The 19,127-nt window shown below is 54.9% G+C and overlaps 6 protein-coding genes across 6 annotated transcripts; 2 read left to right on the top strand and 4 right to left on the bottom strand.

The window, feature by feature from the left end:
* Positions 1–1,142: 1,142 nt before the first annotated feature.
* Positions 1,143–2,405, bottom strand: UMAG_03165 (peroxin PEX13; the record flags this gene model as incomplete). The annotated part of the gene is made up of 1 exon (XM_011391319.1): positions 1,143–2,405. The coding sequence occupies one exon, from the start codon at positions 2,403–2,405 to the stop codon at positions 1,143–1,145; it is 1,263 nt and encodes a 420-aa protein (XP_011389621.1).
* Positions 2,406–3,540: 1,135 nt separating this feature from the next.
* On the top strand, positions 3,541–4,902 carry UMAG_03164 (putative lipoprotein-associated phospholipase A2; the record flags this gene model as incomplete). Its single annotated transcript, XM_011391318.1, has 1 exon — positions 3,541–4,902. The coding sequence occupies one exon, from the start codon at positions 3,541–3,543 to the stop codon at positions 4,900–4,902; it is 1,362 nt and encodes a 453-aa protein (XP_011389620.1).
* A 519-nt stretch (positions 4,903–5,421) lies between these two features.
* UMAG_10387 (putative 1,4-Benzoquinone reductase) lies at positions 5,422–6,042 on the bottom strand (the record flags this gene model as incomplete). Its single annotated transcript, XM_011391474.1, has 1 exon — positions 5,422–6,042. One exon carries the CDS (start codon positions 6,040–6,042, stop codon positions 5,422–5,424), a length of 621 nt encoding a protein of 206 aa, XP_011389776.1.
* Positions 6,043–7,444: 1,402 nt separating this feature from the next.
* Positions 7,445–9,490, bottom strand: UMAG_03162 (putative glycine--tRNA ligase; the record flags this gene model as incomplete). The annotated part of the gene is made up of 1 exon (XM_011391317.1): positions 7,445–9,490. One exon carries the CDS (start codon positions 9,488–9,490, stop codon positions 7,445–7,447), a length of 2,046 nt encoding a protein of 681 aa, XP_011389619.1.
* A 977-nt stretch (positions 9,491–10,467) lies between these two features.
* UMAG_10386 (uncharacterized protein) lies at positions 10,468–16,644 on the top strand (the record flags this gene model as incomplete). The annotated part of the gene is made up of 1 exon (XM_011391473.1): positions 10,468–16,644. The coding sequence occupies one exon, from the start codon at positions 10,468–10,470 to the stop codon at positions 16,642–16,644; it is 6,177 nt and encodes a 2,058-aa protein (XP_011389775.1).
* A 190-nt stretch (positions 16,645–16,834) lies between these two features.
* Positions 16,835–18,073, bottom strand: UMAG_10385 (putative 3-deoxy-D-arabino-heptulosonate 7-phosphate (DAHP) synthase isoenzyme; the record flags this gene model as incomplete). Its single annotated transcript, XM_011391472.1, has 1 exon — positions 16,835–18,073. The coding sequence occupies one exon, from the start codon at positions 18,071–18,073 to the stop codon at positions 16,835–16,837; it is 1,239 nt and encodes a 412-aa protein (XP_011389774.1).
* Positions 18,074–19,127: the final 1,054 nt, after the last annotated feature.

Genomic DNA, 19,127 nt, shown 5'->3' with positions numbered 1-19,127 from the left:
AATCGCTGCGTTGAAGATCGGTCACAGCGTATGCTGCAAGGTGATGGTGGAATGGTAACTCCCAGTAATTACAAGCTGACCATGTTGTAGACTATTGCTTTATCGACCAAAGACTGTAGGATCAGGACGAGAGACAATCTCGCCTGCAAAGAAGAAGAAGATCTCAGCGACCGTAGAATCGAGCCGAACAAGGTAAGGTGATGGTGGTTGTTCAAAAGCTGGCCAAGATGTCGTCTCGATGAGCTCACTAAGGGATTACTGCAAGTGGCAACACAGGCTGCTGAGCCGCACCTTTTCTGAACTTCGAACCGGCCCAAAGGCCACCTACACTCAAACACTCACAGGGTGGCTCAAGCGCGGCAATGAAATTGTGAGACTGCGTATCTGCAACTACTTTCTTTTCCTCTCTCTCTCGCTCTGAAAACGTATGCACTTGGCCCTCAGTTAGGTTGGATTCACGATTTTTTTTTAGTTTCAGGGTCGAGGGCCCGGACCATCTTTTAGCGAAATTTGAAACGTCGGGGGTTCGCCGGAATGCATACCCCCTGCCAAAAACATCGGGATAGTTCGGCAGCCCGATCAACGTGATCTACCAAGAGGGTTGGTCTGTTCCACGTTCTTGTAGCTGATCTTCACAAGATACTCAACGGTCTTACTGAGTAACGAGGCGAAGCCACCGGTGGCGCTGATGCCGACGCGTGCGAGTCTGCAACCTGTAAGTCGGTCTGAAACGCAGGTACGGAGGCCTCTGCGTGCAGATGATAGAGAAGAAGGGCGAAGGTCTTACGAGGGATCAACAAGTTCTCAGTCAGCAGGTCCACACGATCCTCTTCTGCTCGCAACAGAGCTTTGCTGCATCGCTGAAGCACTGTGCTCAAACTGGCAGTTGAACAGATCTGACCATCACAGTGTCTGTACAAGAAATGTCGCCTGTATTTTTGGATGAGGTGTCGCTGCTCTCCGGCGGAACGTACATTCTGCTCCCAACTCGTGACTCACTAGCCACGACTTTCATTCATAGCTCTAGGCACAACACAGACGTGGCTTGAAGACTCTCGAGCATACTGACAAGCCAAGTTCCTGAGGAAAGTGATCAATGGAAATCGAATACAAATACATACAAATATATCCAAACACAACCATCATGTCACCTTGAAAGTAGCAGCAGCCAGCTTAGTTGTCGTCGCCTTGTCCGAAGCTTCGGCAGCTTTGCCGGCGCCAGTTGCGGACGCCTTTGCCGCTCGCTCTTTCGCCGACTCGAGCGACTCAACGTAGGTACTGGGAAACCAGCCAATCCTACCATCTCTCGTTCGGCCTCTCCACCAAGCACTCTCTGCACCTGTCTGTGGATCGTGCTTGCTCAGCACCGCAACGATATCATTGGGCTGCAAGCTCAGCTCCAACGGATCGGCAGCGGGGTAGGCGTACAACGCACGCACAAATGTGAGCTTGCTCGGATCGATCGTTTCTCCGTTGGCCTCTCCACCGGTCGACATCATACCGCCACCTAGCTGACCGGGTAGCATGCCGGCTTGACCTGAATTCTGACCTTGCTGTTCGAGCCGCTGTCGTTCGGCCTCCTGCTTGGCTGTGATAAAGCGAACAAGCTTGCCCATGAGATATGGCAGTCCGATGACCGCCATGAAAAACACGATGAGCGGACGCTTGCTTGGACGAGCGGCGCTGGCCTTGCCTGGCTGACCGCTACCGCCATGAGCGGCAAACTCTTTGAACTCGCGTGCGTCCAGCTCGACGGCAGGCGCCTTGCCCACCAGGCGCAAGCCCAGATTCTTGAGGTAACGGGCAAGTGCAAAGATGCTCAGCACTTGACCGAGGTAGTTGCGCAGGTGGGCGAACTGATCGGCGACTCCAACCATAGCAAAGAAGCTGCTGTGCGTCGCCATGAAGGTGCTCTCGAGCATCTGCGCAAATCCTCCAAATGCACCGACGATGCTGCTGATGAGCTCAAAGGTCGCTTGCGTACCGGCTTCCATGCGTTGCGTCAACGAGACGTCGCCTGGTTGACCTGGCATTCCTGGCATACCACCCATGCCCATACCCATGCCCATACCGTAGCCGCCGTATCCTCCATAGCCTCCATATCCACCGTAACTGCCGTAGCCACCGTATCCGCCATAACCCATGCCTCCCATACCGCTCATTCCGCCATATCTAGAGTATGGGGAACCGTACGAGGTACCATAGGTTGAGCCGATGCCGCCATACGTGGATCCGAGTCCACCGACGGTGCTGCGATAGGGAGAGTTGTATGAAGATGCGCCATATGTGCCCGTACCTGCGGCTGTCGAGTTGAGTGTAGATGGGCGTTCAGGTAGTACTGGAGCGGCTGAAGTGGTTGTGAGAGCTGATGACGAGGCAGATGAAGCAGGGAAGGACGACGACATGCTGATAGAATCCGCGCCTGCACCTGCACCTGCACCTGCACCTGCACCTGCTCGTTCCCAAGGCTTTGGTGGTGAGGGCATGGGGAGGGTTGGGTGATGGACTGTCTAGTTACGAGTCGAGTCGAAAGCCGTAGGCGAAGCTGCGAGGATGTGGATGCGGACCGAAGCGGAGACGCGAACTTGTGGTGTGAGAAGGGCTATTTCGTAGCGACGAGGATCTGTAGCAAGCGGTCGAGATAGTGTCAGATGGGTTCTGAGACGAAAGAGGTGAAGAAAAGGTGAAGATGGAGATGAGGATGCGAATTAGCGAGAGTGTGGGGGTGATGCAGCCGAGTCGTGAGTGTGCCACCGAAGGTTACGAGTGAGTCAAGTAAAGTTAGTTAATCCTGTGGATGGGCGTCGCAGAGGTTCAGCTGAGAGGTGACTCTAGCATCCTGGCTGAGCATTCACATTTGCCGTTTCACAATCACAAATCGTGAATCGCGAGTCGTGAATCCGTGTGGTAACACAGTCGCAGAGTCGCTCTCCAAGTCGCCAATTCACGATTGGCCACGGTTTTTTACTGGGCACCGGTTAGAGCCTCAACCCGGATGACCAAAGTTGAGCCCGATTCGTGATTCGTGATTCGCCCAGAGACGGGGGTTTAACTGTTAGAGCGATATCGACCCTTTAAATTTGTTAGCGTTACGTGGTATTCACGATTTCTTTGTAACTTTATGCTAACTTTATTCGGCCGGATTGGGAGCTCCAGAGACCCGCACACGCACAATCGTGAATGCGGAATGCGGACCCTCTCTGGTCGACGATCAACAACACCTGCAGCTGCCTGCCTACCTGCAACTTGGCCGCAGCATCTCCACCATATCAACAGCGTCGTAGGCAACCTCAAGCATTGAACCACGCTATACGACAAAACCCACGGCTGCAGTTTACATCGAGCATGGCCTTGCGCAGCTAAACAGAGCAATCTACGCAGAGAGCTTGCGCGAGCCTACGATCACACTAGCTGCTGGTGTTGGAAACAAGTGGCAGCCACGGGCTCGGCTGCTAGCACCAAACAGCAGACCTTGAACATCCGATTGACGCATCTCTCGTGAGTCCGGCTTTCTGTCAAGAGCAAAGACTAGCTCTCAAGATGAGCGGCTTCAACGGCACATCCACATCGAGCAACAGCATCCTCTCGGAGCGTCAAAAGGATGAGTTGCACAAGTCCATCCTCGACTACTTCAAGACCAACAATCTTCATGAATCGTTCGCCACGCTGATGCGCGAGGCCAACCAAGAAGGGTTCGTTCCTGATCCGCGAGCCAAATACGCCGGTCTACTCGAAAAGAAATGGACCTCGGTCATTAGACTGCAGAAGAAGATCATGGAGATGGAATCACGCATATCTCAACTGCAAGAAGAACTGTCTGCAGCGCCATCGGCAAAGCGTTCTGCTTCGCTCAACGATTGGCTTCCCGCCGCTTCCTCGGCGAGGCATACTATGCAAGGCCATCGACTGCCAGTGACAAAAGTTTCGTTCCATCCCGTGTTCAGTCAGATTGCCTCTGCTTCAGAAGATACGACGGTCAAGCTGTGGGATTGGGAAACGGGTGACTTTGAGCGAACCCTCAAGGGTCATACCAAAGCAGTACAGGACGTGGATTTCGACAGCAAAGGCAACTACGTCCTCTCCTGCTCTTCTGACCTCTCGATCAAAGTATGGGATGCGAACAACGATTACAAAAATATCAAGACCTTGCAAGGGCACGATCACAGCGTCAGCTCAGTTCGATTTTTACCGGGAGACGACTACATTGTTTCGGCTAGCAGAGACAAGACGATCAAGATTTGGGAGTTTTCCACGGGCTTTTGCACGAAAACCCTGCAGGGGCACGCGGAATGGGTCAGGTCGGCAATACCCAGCGACGATGCAAAGTGGTTGGTAAGCTGTTCGACGGACCAAACCGCCAGGGTATGGGATGTGTCGAGCGGAGAGACAAAAGTGGAATTGAGAGGTCACGAACACGTGGTAGAAGTGGCGATCTTTGCACCAGTTGCATCGTACGCTGCTATCCGCCAACTTGCAAGTCTCGACCCAAACGCTTCCAAGGACGCTTCAGCATCGATGGCAGGACAGTTTGTGGCAACAGGATCAAGAGACAAAACCATCCGGATATGGGATTCCATTTCGGGACAATGCTTGAAGACACTTACGGGGCACGATAATTGGGTTCGAGGGCTCGCGTTCTCACCGAACGGCAAAAGTCTCTTGTCGGTGTCGGACGATAAAACGATGCGATTATGGGATCTGCAATCAGGCAGATGTACGAGGACTATCGAAGCGCATCAACATTTCGCGACGGGTATTGCTTGGGGAAAAGCGAAAATTGAAGCTCCCATTCCCCCAGCCCAGGATGGCGAGGAAGCAGGGAGGAAACAGCCAGAAGCCAGAACAGTGAATGTCGTAGCTACCAGTAGCGTCGATCTGACCATCAAGATCTGGACGCCCTAGGCCGGCAACGCTCGAGAACAAGTAGAAAGTAAGCAATCATTTTGATACCCTTGCTCGTTAAAAACTCCCGCGAGTTACCATCGAGTGATCCGACAATAACCCAAGTCACTCTTTTCCACATATTATTTTTCCTTAACTTCTAACGATGTGTGCCAGTGTGAGGGCCAAACATATGTCATCGTGATGCGCCACCAGGACGGTTGACCCGATCAAGTCCCTTGGCTATCGTGAATGTATGGCACTGGAACATACCCAGTCACATGACTACTCTCTGCACAGCCGACGTATTGCATACCGTGAAGAGCTTTCCACTTGCGTACTCAATTTGTGGCATCTGCTGCTGTGTCGTCCAGTTGCACTCTCATGTTATCGCACAAGCCGTCCAGGATGCCAAAAAAAAGGGTTAAAAAGTAATGTTCTTGCTGGAGCGCAATACGAGCCACATGGTGTTCATTCTTCTTAGATGTGTTTGAGAGGAGAGCGTCTAGAAGTAGAATACGGATCGCCGAGGCGTGCGCTTTAAGCCGACTTGCCCTTGACGTAGGTGTTGACGATCTGGGCAAAGTGCTCGCCCTGAAGCTTGGCGGCCGAGAGGTCAATGTCGATGGGCTGTCGGCTACCGTCACCGGCGGCGATGGTTCCGGCACCGTAGGGAGAAACACCGTGGATCTTCTCGAGATTGGTCTGGTCGGCAAACGCGCGGTAACCAAATGGTACAAAGTTGACACCGTGGTGGACGAAGAAAGGAAGCGTGGTGAGGTGCGTCGTCTCGTTACCGCCGTGTTGTGAGCCGGTCGAGGTGAAGATGGCACCAAACTTGCCGATCAGAGCACCAGACGCCCAGAGTCCACCGGTCTGGTCAAAGAAGGCCGATACCTGAGCAGGCGCACGACCGTAGCGAGTGGGGAAACCAAAGATAAACCCATCGTACTCGGCAAGCTTCTGGGGCGTAATGACGGGGAGAGACGAGATGGGAGCCTTGTTGGCGTGCATCTTGGCCAAGACCTCATCAGAGAGCGTCTCAGGGATCTGGTAAACGTCGACGGTAGCACCAGTCGAGGCAATTCCCTCCTTGACCGATTCCGAAAGCTTGGCAACGTGGCCATAGAGCGAGAAAACGACGACAGCGATCTTGGACATCTTGACAGGAGCAACAGGAGCGGCGGCGGGGTTAGTGGTGTTGGAAGACTTGGATGAAGCTTTAGACTTGGTGGAAAGGTTGGAGAATTTTCGCAGCAACGAAGACATTGATGCAGGATTGGACGGGGGCGGTGCTATGCTAGTGGCTATACTGAACTCGGTTGCTATATATAGACATGTCCATTCAGAAGCAGACGGTGAGCTTGGCGAGTTCAAGCCAAGAGCTCAATCACGAATTGTATCATCTGCCTGTGCAACGTTTGAATTTGGACGCACAAACAATCACAACCACGAGTTGTAAATGGAGATAACGTAGCACCAATTTCGAAACTCAAAAGCCGTAAGTCCGTCCTCTGTCACTCTTGAGTCTTCTGTGCTGGATGTGCTCTGCTGTACAACACTCAACGGTACAACACTGTACTGTACATTCGTGGATTCGAGCAAGCTTGGAGCACGGTCCCATCACGCTAATTGACATTCCAGAGATCGTCCACAACCAACACCCTGGGTCTGTGCGTAGTGATTTCAACATAGAAAAAATCGAAATTGTGTTGGTGCAAGTCGAGTGAAAATGCAGGCAGAAGTGCACTTCCGGAGTTAATCACGGAGCTAAGGGCTCGGCGCTACGCATTTTGGTCGCTTACTGTACATGCGTAAGAAATCTGTGAATTGTAAACTCTGTGCAACTCGCTCAGCTACCGGAGTTTTCGGTGGATTTCTACGCTTGACACAGTCTGAGACACCATTCATGATTATCGTGAATACAACACAACAACTTTATATTGTGATTCGTGAATCGTGGATGTACAAGTGCGTCGTGAAAGGAAGCCCGATCGATCAACAGCCTCGCTTTGCTTAGTGCTTTGGTTTCACAATTTGAATCACGAAATGTGTGAATTATTTTGTGAATTTGAATATTATTTGTGAATTGTGAATCCTCCTCAAAAATGGAACTTTTTGGAACATCGACGCATAGCAAGCACAACTCGAATCCTCGAAACACAGTCGTGAGTGGACACATCGTAGCGACAAGGCTGACATTCGTGATTCACATTCTCAAACACCTCAACCACGAAAGAGCCTGTTGCGTACCACGAACGATCGTGAATAATGAATGGTAACGGGCAAATCGAAAAAGTCGACCTGGAAAGCTCGGCTCTGTCTAGCACGGTCCTCGCTGCTATCGAATACAACAACCTGTGCAGACAGTTTTCCACATCGCGTGGCACACACGTGCTTTCAGAGACTCACGCTACCACGTCCTGACAAATTTGTCTTGTGCTCGATGTTCAACGCCAAATCAGATGGTGATTGTACGAGTGATGCTGTGACAAAGCTACACTACCGATGAGGTTGCTCGCGATCGTCATTTTTGGGAGACGCCAAGTATGACCTCTGTGACTCAGCCCTCGACGTCCTGCTGACCAGAGTATTCGGGCAGAATCTTGCAAGCGCCCTCCCAGTCCAGACTGCCATCACATAGCTGACGGATGACGTCGATCACCTGATCGATGGGTCCGATGCGCTGCGCGGTTGTGTCTCGCTCTCGCAGCGTCATGGTGCCCTTGCTTAAACTGGCAAAGTCAAGCGTACAAGCAAACGGAGTTCCCAGCTCGTCGTTTCGTGCGTACCGACGTCCGATGCTGGCATTCGAGTCGTCCACACGCGAAGCCACACCAGCCGAACGCAGCTTCCGGCTCACCTGCTTGACCAAGGGTGACAACTTTTCGTTGGAGCTGATGGGCACGATCGATGCCTTGATGGGTGCCACGAGCGGTGGCAAGCTGAGCACACCGCGATCCTGATCCTCGGCGCGGGTCCAGAAACTGTGCTCGAGCAACGAGTAGAAAATGCGTCCGATACCAAACGATGGTTCGATCACGTTGGGCGTAAACTCGCGCACCGTTTCGCGGATCGTCTTCATCTCGACCGTTACCACGTCTGTGGTCAGCACATACGTCTCTCCCGTGCAGATACTCAACCGAGCCGAACCGTTCTTGAGCTTCCTCTGCAATTTGGCGAGCTGCTGCTGGTTCATCTCGAGGATGGCCTCCTCGACAAATTTGGCGTCCTTCTTGAACTTGGGTCCAAGGTTCTTCTTGACAATCGTGGGCACCAGCGCATCGTACACTTTTGGCTCCTTGTGCGCCTTTTGCACCACCAGGTCCTTCTTGGTCCGCTTGCTGTGCACCGTCAAGTCGTACGCGCTGCGATCGGCGCATCCGACACATTCGATCCAGCCGTACGAAGTGTGGATCTCGGCATCCCAGCAGTCGCTGGCGTAATGCGCCATCTCGTTGCTCATGTGCTGTCGGAAACGCAAGCGAGTAGCGTCGATACCAATCTTGACCAGGAAGAGGTAGATGCGCCCGATAAAGTAGCCCAGCGTCTGGTTGTCAATGATGCCGGCAGAGACGGCCTCGCCAATCGTCTTGATCGTAATATCCGTCTTTCCTGACTCCTGCACATCTTTGGCGAGCAGGGGAACGTTGATATGCTTGACCTCGTCGAAGCGATCGTGGTTCTTGTCCTCTGGATCGACAAAGTGCTCGATTTCGGCCATGGTGAATTCACGCACACGCAACAAGCCGGCACGAGGGCTGATCTCGTTACGGAACGACTTGCCGATCTGCGCACTGGCAAAGGGAACGCGGCCGTTGTTAAACTCGAGAAGGCGCTGGAAGTTGACAAAGTGACCCTGTGCGGTCTCGGGACGCAGATAGCCCTTGATCTGTCCCGTAGGGCCAATGTAAGATTCGAACATGAGGTTAAACTCGACGGGTTCCGAGACCTCGTTGCCGGACTCGGGCGAGCGAATGTCGTATTTTCGGACAAGCTCGCCAAGCTGCTCTCCGTTAAAGTTGTCGATCTGGGCCAGTGTCGAAGTGTACTCGTCGACGAGCGCATCGTCGAGCTTGACAGCCGACGACTTGACCTTCTTCTTGTTGCTCTTCTTGCTGTCACCGCTGGCTGCTTCAGCAGGAACAGCGGCGGTCTGACCAGCCTCGATGGCACGCGCCTGCTTGTCACCCTCGAGACGAGCCTCGAGCACACCTTCAACGAGGTGGTCGGCACGGAAGATCTCGCCCGTCTTGGTATCCTTGCACATCCAGTCGGCAAACTTGTCGACGTGTCCGGAAGTCTTGAGAACGTCCGACAAGGTCATGATAGTGGTGTCGAGCTCGAGCATCTCTTCTTCGATGATAAAGTGATTGCGCCATTGATTGATGATGTTGGCCTGCAGGGCGGCACCGGTGGGTCCGTAGTCGTAGAGACCACCCACTCCGCCGTAGATTTCAAACGACTGGATGTAGAAGAAGCGCTTTGTCATGAGGACTTCGAGCTGACTACGAGAGAAAGGGTGGGTATCGCGCTTGACGTCCGGACGGTTCGAGACGGCCGAGGGAGCCGGAGCATCCGGAGTGACGCCAGGAGCAACGTTGGACATGGTGCGCAAAAAAGGGCTGCTTGCGATCACTGGCGTGGGTCTGAGGATCGGGGAGCAAGAAGAACGTAGTGCTGCCGTAGAGTGTCTAGACAGAGGAGGCAGTACGGACCGGGTCGCAAAGAGCATAAACTGCGACTGCGCGGCTCCCAAAATGACTATCTTTGGGCTCTGATAGCAACGACGCTGGTTGAGGCTGTGATTGGGAGTGCTTTGTGATGGTGTTGTGACAGCGGTGCCTGCTAGGCGAGCATTCGTGGTTCGTGATTTTTGCCCTCAGCTCTTGAAAAAGGCCGTTTGAGCTGCTCTAGGAAGAAATCACGAATCACGAATCGTCTAAAATGTCGAGCGAGCGAGCCAAATGCGCAGTCGTGAGTCGCTGAGTGCAAGTCACGAGCCACTGAAGTGTGCCACGCGCACTCGACTGTGAACTTGTGACTCACAAATCGTGAATCGTGAATCGTGAATCGTGAATCGTGAATCGTGAATCGTGAATCGTGAATCGTGAATCGTGAATCGTGAATCGTGAATCGTGAATCGTGAATCGTGAATCGTGAATCGTGAATCGTGAATCGTGAATCGTAATCGTGAATCGTGAATCGTGAATCGTAATCGTGAATTACTTGCTTGGACAGCGCACCTTGCGATCTGACATTTATCCCAAATAACACGGAAGAGCGTGTGGAATCGTGATTCACGATTCGTGATTGCTCCTCCCGCCTGTATCTTCGATTCTTGACTCCCGCACAAGCCTCTTTAGGCTTGGGTCGGTGTATGAATTTAAAAAGTAAAAATAGAACATAATCTCCACGAATCACAGTCACAATGTGGAGCGTCACAGCAATCACGAATCACGAGTGTGCATCATCATATTTGTGATTCTGGTGATTCTGTTCTTGGTTTCTCTTCCTCCACCGTTTTCCGTCTCCTCGACTCGAACCAGCCAGCGTCTCTTGCCGGCATGACACCGTCGAGCCAACATGCCGCCGACATCACGCAGGACCGATCGCGTCCAGGCAGCCGGTTCTGCCAGTCGGTCTCGCATGTACAACCTCGCTGGTCACGCACACTCTTCCGGCTCGTTGCTTCCTAGGTCAACCGATGTCCATGCTGCTTCCACATCAACAGTAGGAGCAGCAGCAGCAGCCTCATCAAGAACTGTTGATGCTGCTGACGCTCCTTATCTCACTAATATCGAGTCGCATTTCGGCAGGGTCACGCTCACAGCCCCCGACAACCTCTTGCGCAAACAGGCTAAAGAGAAAAAGCAAAAGATACGCCAGCGCAAGGCTGAAACCGCGCACGCAGCCGCAGCCGCCCTAGCAGGCACAACTCAGCCCTCACAATTGCTCGGCTCTGGCCGCAATGCGATGGCATCTTCCTCCAACCTTCTCGATTCCAGTCGCCGATATCAGACGATGCTCGATGACGCTCCTGTCAGTACTGGACTTCTCATCCCGCCGTCTGGACAACACGCTGGTATGCGAAGGGCACATAGCGGTGGACAGACACCAACGCCAGCGTCCACATCGCAGAATCCCCCACCTTCAACATCCCAGACCGTCGTTGCACGTACACGCAGAAGGAGACCGTCCTCTGCAGCCAGATTCGACCCCAGCAGCAGACCTGCTTCCAGAGCTAGCGGCCCGAGTCGTCCCGAAAGCGCACTGTCGCTCAACGACGCAGATTCCTCTCAGCCCGAGACCACAACGTCGATTCCATCCCATCGACCACTTGCTGACGATCCACTGCCTCGTTCTCGTACCGAGAGTGCGCCTGCTTTCCAACGTCGCTCTCGCAATGCTTTTGACACTTCTCCAGATGAGCAAGCAGCTACCGCTTCGGATCAAACACCCGTATCAGCCTCCAATCCAGTACCGCAAACATCATTGCATCGCCAAAACGTGTGGAATGATATCACCGAAGCAGATCCAGAGGATCTCCCACCTCCTTTTCCCGCGGGCGCGCCGCGTCCTCCAACTCCTCCAAATCCGCCAACTCACAACGAAGCCGCAAATGACGCACAGATCATTGGGCCACAACCGCACGCCCGTATTCCCGACAGCCCTCCACCACCGTTCGTCAGCGATGATGAGGATGAGTCTATAACGTCTGAAGCACGACCGCACCCACAACTCGATCCAACTGTGCACGTCGTGACCAGCGACAGTCGACTGGAGAGCCGAGTTTCAACGCCAAGTTCAGCATCCGCCAGCGACGATGAGAGCATCGAGATTACCGAAGAGCGCCGTGCATGGGAGGCTGATATTCGCAACGGTCTCAGTTTCGATGTCAGGCTGCTGCGAGAGCAGCAGCGGCGAGTTGCCAGAGAGCGTGCTGAAGCCTTCCGCGTTGCACCTCGAGAGCAAGCTACGAACGTGCCAAGCGCGCCCACTGAAAACGAGAGACCAACTACAAGGGCGGTACCAATTATAACCGAGGGTAATGGGCGAAGTCCGCCTTTAATGTCAGCAGCAATACCAGATGATCCCACGCCTGCTGTTCAGGCGTTGCCAGACTCTGCCGATCATGCCGAGCAAGTCAACGAGACGCTCAACGAACAACCCGCCCCAGTGCTATCAGACAATGCCTCTTCTACTCATTTGGGCTCGCACACGCATACCGCAGAAGCTGAACGCCCCGCAGAACAATCACCGATGAGTGTGGTGCCAGCCGTCGTGCAACAGATGGAGTCAGCTCCTTTGGCGCATGCTGTGGACCCTGCGAGGGACGACATCATCCCATCGCAACGTGAAACAGTACAACCAGTCACGTTTGTCACACCTGCAGATCAGGCTACAGATTCCCCGCTGGCATCAATGGCACAACCGTTCGAAGCGCATGCGATCGGCCATAAAGCTGATACCAGCGGTAGGCTCATGCTTGCCAACGAGCCTCGTCTCGGCCTTCCACCTATGCCTGCCTCCTCAAGACCGACTTCCAGCCCGATCGCCAGTAACAAACGGCAAGATACATCCACCCGTCCGACGTCATTGGATTCTCGCCGCATCCCTGTTGGACACCGAAAGACTTTTTCGGACGATCCTCCTGCGTCGGTACAGGGCAAGAATCGAGTGAGCAGCAATGATCGTGTTTCTCTTAGCGGGTTGGCGGCACGCCGTTTCGTTCAAGGACAAGCCGCTCGAGGCCATGACAGCGAATCTTCCCTGCCTCTCAGCCGGCGACCCGAAGACACGCTCTATGTCATCTCTGCCCCCCCTCCAGCAACATATGCCAAAGTTTCGAGTGATGATGAGGTAGGCATGCAGCAGGCTACTGTATCTGCGATACGATCAGCAACGGACCAAATGGATGCTGAAGGCGACGACACATCCAGCGAGCACGCACATCACGATGATCACGATGAGGGCGCCGAGTCAGATTCGTCCATCGAGCAATGGTTAGCCGAAGCAGCTGCTTTCGACGCGTTGCGCAAGAGGGAAGAGGAAACCGCCGCGAGGACACAAGCTCTGCAGCAAACGCCGGCTTCTAGCAGCGATGAGGAAGACGATGCAGCCATGTCGGGCGCATTCAGCCACCGAGCTTTGCCGCTCTATAGGCAGACAAGCATCACTCACAAAGTGCCGGACCCGGCCAGCCTCGCTTTGATGGACCAGGCCTTGCCAAAAGCGCCTCCTCCTCTGGTTCTAGGTCGTTCCCGCGGTGGTGCTGCCTACTCTGACTCGTCCTCAGAATCGACTGACACTGATGATGCGCTTGATCAATATTCGTCCAGCGACGAGGATGATGAGCAACACCGTGCTTTCTACGATGCCCGTACGGCCAGAAATGCGCCGAGTGACCCCTTCGTCAACTCGCACAAGTCGATGCAAGCTCGCAACACTTCTTCGACGCCCAATCTGACGATTGGACGTGCTTCCGAAGGCGAGGCCTTGCAGAGGGCGGGTGCGCCAACGGCACAGACACCGACACTTTCACAGCCCCGAGTCAGATCAAACGATGCTATGCTACGAGCCGGCGAGCCGCAGGCTCTGCCTTCTCAGGGTCCGAATCGCAGCCTTAGCTTGAAAGCGCAAGGCAAACTGCCTGAACGTGTGGCCGAATCCACGGTTCCTCAACAGCAAGATCAGCGAGCAGGCGATTTTGTGGAGGACACAGCAAGCAGTCGCGACATCTCGGATGCAGAGGAGCCGAGCATGACTCTGAAACCGGCTTCTGCTTTCGCTCAACCCTCTACAAGCAGCTCGTCTCTCCAAGGCAGGTCAGAATCGGTCCTGCCTGATGTTGCGGACCCTGCACAGGCGGATGTGAGACGTTCCTCTATCGATCCGCTTCTGCAGCCTTTGGCGTACGGACCGATTGGACGCAACGATCTCAAAGACCGACTCAAAGGGCTGTTTGGCCAGCCGCTCGTTGCGGGCGCTGCCGACCAGTCTTCTTCCGGCTTGCAAGCAAGTTCCCGGAACGTTCCAACAACTACGATGCAGGCCTCGCCACCTTTGGCCGAGGTCAGACCACCTTTGAGCGATTCTCGCCGGTTGTCTGAGAGGAGCTTGCAATCAACAAAGGTTGCAGACGACACACAAACTGGCTTAAACGATGCGAAAGCTGGGTCGCCAACGATCACATATACTGCTGCTTCAACCAGTGATGACGCTTCTTCGACTGCTCCAACACGAGTGTCGAGCTTGGGCAGGATTCAGAGTGTAAGCGGCGCAAGCGGTCGATCGATTGTGGAGAGTTTCGGCAGCAACAAGAGCGCTCAAGCGACTTCCAGCGCATCCGTACTCCCAGAGCAGAAAGCACGCGACGAAGCGCTTCTTCAAATCGCACAGCTCAGTGCATCCACTCAATCTAGACAAGACTCTTTGGCTGCTTTGGAGCGGCTTCTGGCTAGGACAGGTCGTCCTACGTCTATGCTGCCTACAGGCACGATGAACCGCGCAGAACTTGGAGATCGGTTACAACTGACCCCGGATGTGGATACATGCAAGCGCTCGGAAACAGGAGCGCGCGATAAGGATCAGTCATCAGCAGCCGCTACGCAGCCGCCAACGAGCAACTGTCTCTCACGCCAAGGAGCCATCGCTCGAGGTCGAGGACCGTTGCCATCGCCACCGTCTGCATTGCCCAGGAGCTCGTCCAGTGCCACGCGGCCAGTCTCGTTTGTGAATCCGCGCTCTTCTGCCGCTCCTCTACCTCGTGGGCGTCTGCCAGCGATCACGGATGCTACGCGTCATTTCCCACCTTCAGCGTCGGGCACCGGGCCTGGCGTTGCGCCTTCATGGCTGTCGTACATCCCAGCCGAGGAACAGATGAGGCTACCTGTGCCGCTGGAGCCCCAGAGAAATCCAGCAGCTAAACTGCCGGGCGGCAAAGTATCGGCCATGATCTCACGATTTGAAACGGCTTCTTCGAGAGATCGAGACCAGCAGGATGCGCGACCGCCTAGCTCGCCGATCAAGCAGAGTGAACCGTTTGTGAGTGCTGCCCATAACGGCGCACTTGTGCGTATCCACTCGGATCGTAGCCATGATTCAACAAGGGCGGAGCGCGAGGACACACTGATGGGAGAAGAGAGGGGCGAGCCAGCTGTGTTCCGGCGCTTTTCTCGTAACGAGAGTAGCGATGCGCCTGGGGAGGGGCGTGCAACGCAGCGGCGACCACCCCCGCCACCTCCGCCGTCGACGCTGCCAACCAGAAGATCCAAGGTGCGTGCATCACGGCACTCGGAAGATGGAGACCACGCAACGAGCAGTGCTAGCGGCACTTCACAGTTGGCTTGCATGAAAGCACTGGCTCGAGAGATCGAGCAAGCAGCGTCCGAGTGGTCGGCAACCGCTCTGCATGGAGACGGTGAGGAGCAACGGGAGAAATCGGAATCGACGGTCCGAAGTGGACTGGCAGTACCAGCGATGGAATCGTGCTCAGCTTCATCGTCGGCAGGTGTGCGTCCGCGGAGTGGTCTGGCTCGCTCACCGCGCACACAAGCGATGGATGCCCTGACGGGTCGTATGTACGAGACCAGCTCGAACACGCCACCGTCGGTGCCGCCAAAGTCTCCGCTGATGACGACCGAGCACATCTTGGCTTCTGCGAGTCGCAACGGTCTATCCGCGTCGATCGCAGCAGCGCAAGCGGCGGCATTCGCACGACGCGACGCACGCGAGTCTCGCACACACTCGGCTTCTTGGAGCATGGACACAACGACTGGCTTGAGACGAGACGATCAGGTGCGTGCTGGTGAGGACCAAAGTCGCAATGACGGGAGACGTTCAGCGCAGACTTCACGCGCGCTGCCTGTGCTTCCTGCATCGTTGAGGATGGATCGTGGTTTGCGGATCAGCGGCGGAGCTGGTGATGGCGGGGCAGATGCGCTGGACTCGAGTGCCAGAGTGTTGCCAGTCCCGCCTCGGTTGCCACCGAGGCCGAGTGGTAGGGATTGGGATAGTTTGACGAGCGCACCACAGACCATGGTGCGACCAAGAGCGATCGAGTCGGCTCATGCAACGACGTCACTGCCGAACGTGTCGAGCGCCGAGCAGAATCATGCTGAGACTTGGGCAGCGACATTGGAGGCGAACAGCAACGGTGGGACGGTTGGAGAGGTAGAGGTTGATGACGTTGCATCGCTGACTGCTGGAGCGAGCGATCGGCAAAGGGAGTCAGCGCGGGATCTGGTTTCAGCGAGTCCGACACCTCAAGTGTCGACGGATGCGATAGGCGTCGACACGCAAACACGCTCATCTACCTCGCCATCGTTGTCCAACGCACCGCCTGCGCTGGCTGCGCCGGCTGCGCCTCGTCGAGCTGCATCAGGGGGACTCACTGACTTTGACCTGTTGGTGGCTTCGCTGGAATCGCAGCCGTCGGGGTCGCAGTACGAATCGCTTTCGGCGATTGGCGAGTTCCTCGGTCCCGCACATCCCACGGCGTCGGCGGCACAACTCGCCTCGCTCTCGGTCGCGCGGGTGGAATGCGACTCGCGTCGGATCACCAGAGACGGCAAGGTCAAGCAGAAACTCAGCTGCGTAGGCGTCAGAGTAGACAAGTGCAGCATCTGTCTGTGCCAGTTCAGAGAAGCACAGTCCGCCGTCTGGCTCCCCAAGTGTGCTCATATCTTCCACGAGGTCTGCATCACCGTTTGGTTGAGGCGCAGTACCAAGTGTCCCACTTGTAGACAGGATGTCGTGTGATCGCGCACACGAGCCACATTTCTAGTTACACCGCGCAAATGTATGTGTACTAGTCGGATTGGTGACTAGCGCCCAGTGGGGCGTGTCGATGATCACGCGTTCATGTGGCAAATGTGAGTTGTATTGGTGATTGCGAGATGGGTTACAAGGAGTCCAAGACTGGTGGCGCTCGAGTTGGACTGACGTCAAGTTATTTGGATTTGCCCAGTGTGGTGAGCGCATCGTCGTTGAAGCCGGTGTGGTGTTCGGACTGCTTGGAGAGAAAGTGGTCGTTGACGCCTTCGGAGCTGCTGGACCTGCTCAATTTGGCCTTGAACCAGTTGCTAGCGTGGTGGGATGATCTTCTTTTGCGGACGCCTTCTCGCAAGAGATCCAAAGCGAGAACGGTGGTGTCCCAGTCGACGCAAGCGTCGGTGATGCTCTGACCGTACTTGAGTGCCGTGGGTCCCTGCGCAGGGATCGACTGTTTACCGGCCACCAGGTTGGATTCGATCATGACGCCAAAGATGTTGCAAGCTTGCGAGTCGCCGGCTGCGAGTTGGGATGCGATCGACTTGACGACGTTGATCTGGTTCTCGTGCTTCTTCTCGCTGTTACCGTGCGAGCAGTCGATCATGATTCTCGCTGGCAAACCGGCCGCGTTGAGTTTCGACGATACCGCGCCAACGTGTTCGGCCGAGTAGTTGGGTCCTGTGTTAGCTCCGCGCAGGATGACGTGACAGGCATCGTTTCCGTTGGTCTCGACAATCGCCGAGATGCCCTGCTTGGTGACGGACAAGAAGACGTGTTCGGACGAAGCTGCCTTGATAGCATCCACGGCGATACTGATCGAACCGTCGGTTCCGTTCTTGAAGCCGATCGGCATCGAAAGACCCGAGCTGAGTTCGCGGTGAACCTGCGATTCGGTGGTTCGTGCGCCGATAGCTCCCCAGCTGATCAGGTCGGCGGTGTACTGCGGCGAGATGGTGTCGAGGAACTCTGTTCCAGCAGGCAAGCCGAGGTTGTTGACCTCGAGCAAGAAGCCGCGCGCGAGACGCAGTCCTTTGTTGATCTGGAACGAACCATTCAGGTTGGGGTCGTTGATGAGACCTTTCCAGCCGACCGTGGTGCGAGGTTTTTCAAAGTAGACACGCATCACAATGTGCAGATCGTCCTTGGCAGTTTGGGCGTAAGCGGCGAGTTTGCGCGCGTACTCGAGACCGGAACGCACATCGTGAATCGAACACGGGCCCACGACGACGAGCAAGCGATCGTCTTCCTGCTTAACGATTTCCTCGGTAGCCTTGCGACCAGAAGCGACAGTCTGCGCTGCGGAGAGCGACAGTGGATATTCCTCGACCAGGATCTGCGGAGGAATCAGCGGCTTGATTGACTTGATGCGTCGATCGTCGAGCTCGTTGAGCGCATCCTTGTAGGTGAGCGTCGTCATTTTGAACGGTAGATCCGCTTTCAGTGAGGGTCCCAAGTGAAAGGTAAGAACCAAGTCGTGAGTGGTGGCACAAGTGTCGCCCTTGGCCGAGTAGGTCAATGCGCGCTCAAGACAAATCACCACGCACTTGTAATTGCAACCACGAATTCTTCTCGACGTGAGAAAAACAAAGCGTGAAGAGGTTGGGCCTAGCCAGCAGCCAGCGGCTAAGGTCTGGACCTTGCCATCCTCTTGGCCTTGGCTTTGCTGCAGCATCGAGTCATAATGTGCGAATGGGGGACCAATCAGCCCGAGACGATTTTCATTTCGTGATATTAGCATATTATTCTCGTTTCAGAATTTCATCGCTGATCTTGAGCGCCGAAATTCGTGATTAGCCCGATGGACCGATGTCTGCTTTCACATTTCACGATTCCTGAGTCGACTACACCAAGCCGCCATGGTAGCAGCCGTAAGCTGATCGAAGGAGTCACCGAGTGTTTGCGAGCTGCGTCACCAGGCGTCTCGATCCATCGTCTGTGGATGATCGAGTGCGATACTTGCGGGTTGGCACCTGTGTCTGGCACCTGCCTCTGCTTTGGTGAGCTTCGATCAAGCGTTCTGGTGTTTGGCGTTGCTGGCAAGTGCATCTGCGTTCAACAGACTGGCAGAGAGTCGCGCTGATGTGCGAATCACTCACGACTCACGACTGAGCCCACCCAAATCACGACACGAGACCGTCGAGTTTGCACTGTGCACTGTGGACGCCAGATGTGCATGTTTGGAGGCGAGCGAAAAAGAAAATTCAGAACGAGCAGGTGAAAAAGCGCACAACACGCGTCTGCTAAGCGAGTGCGTCGTCAACTCGCACCACCACAATTTTGATGCAATAAAAGCGAACGGCGATTTTTGCCAAGATTCCCCCCCATTCATTCCACCTTGCCTCTCCTTCTCTGGCGCCCCCCCCCCCCGGCCCCTGGCGTTTCTTTTTATCCTTATTTTGGGTCGATCCAACACTACTCGATACGGCCTAACAATCTTTCATCTGGAAAATTACCCACACAACACCCGACAC

Source organism: Mycosarcoma maydis, chromosome 8 (genome assembly GCF_000328475.2).
Source record: "Mycosarcoma maydis chromosome 8, whole genome shotgun sequence".
Lineage (NCBI taxonomy): Eukaryota > Fungi > Basidiomycota > Ustilaginomycetes > Ustilaginales > Mycosarcoma > Mycosarcoma maydis.
This window is presented reverse-complemented; position numbering and strand designations above follow the sequence as displayed.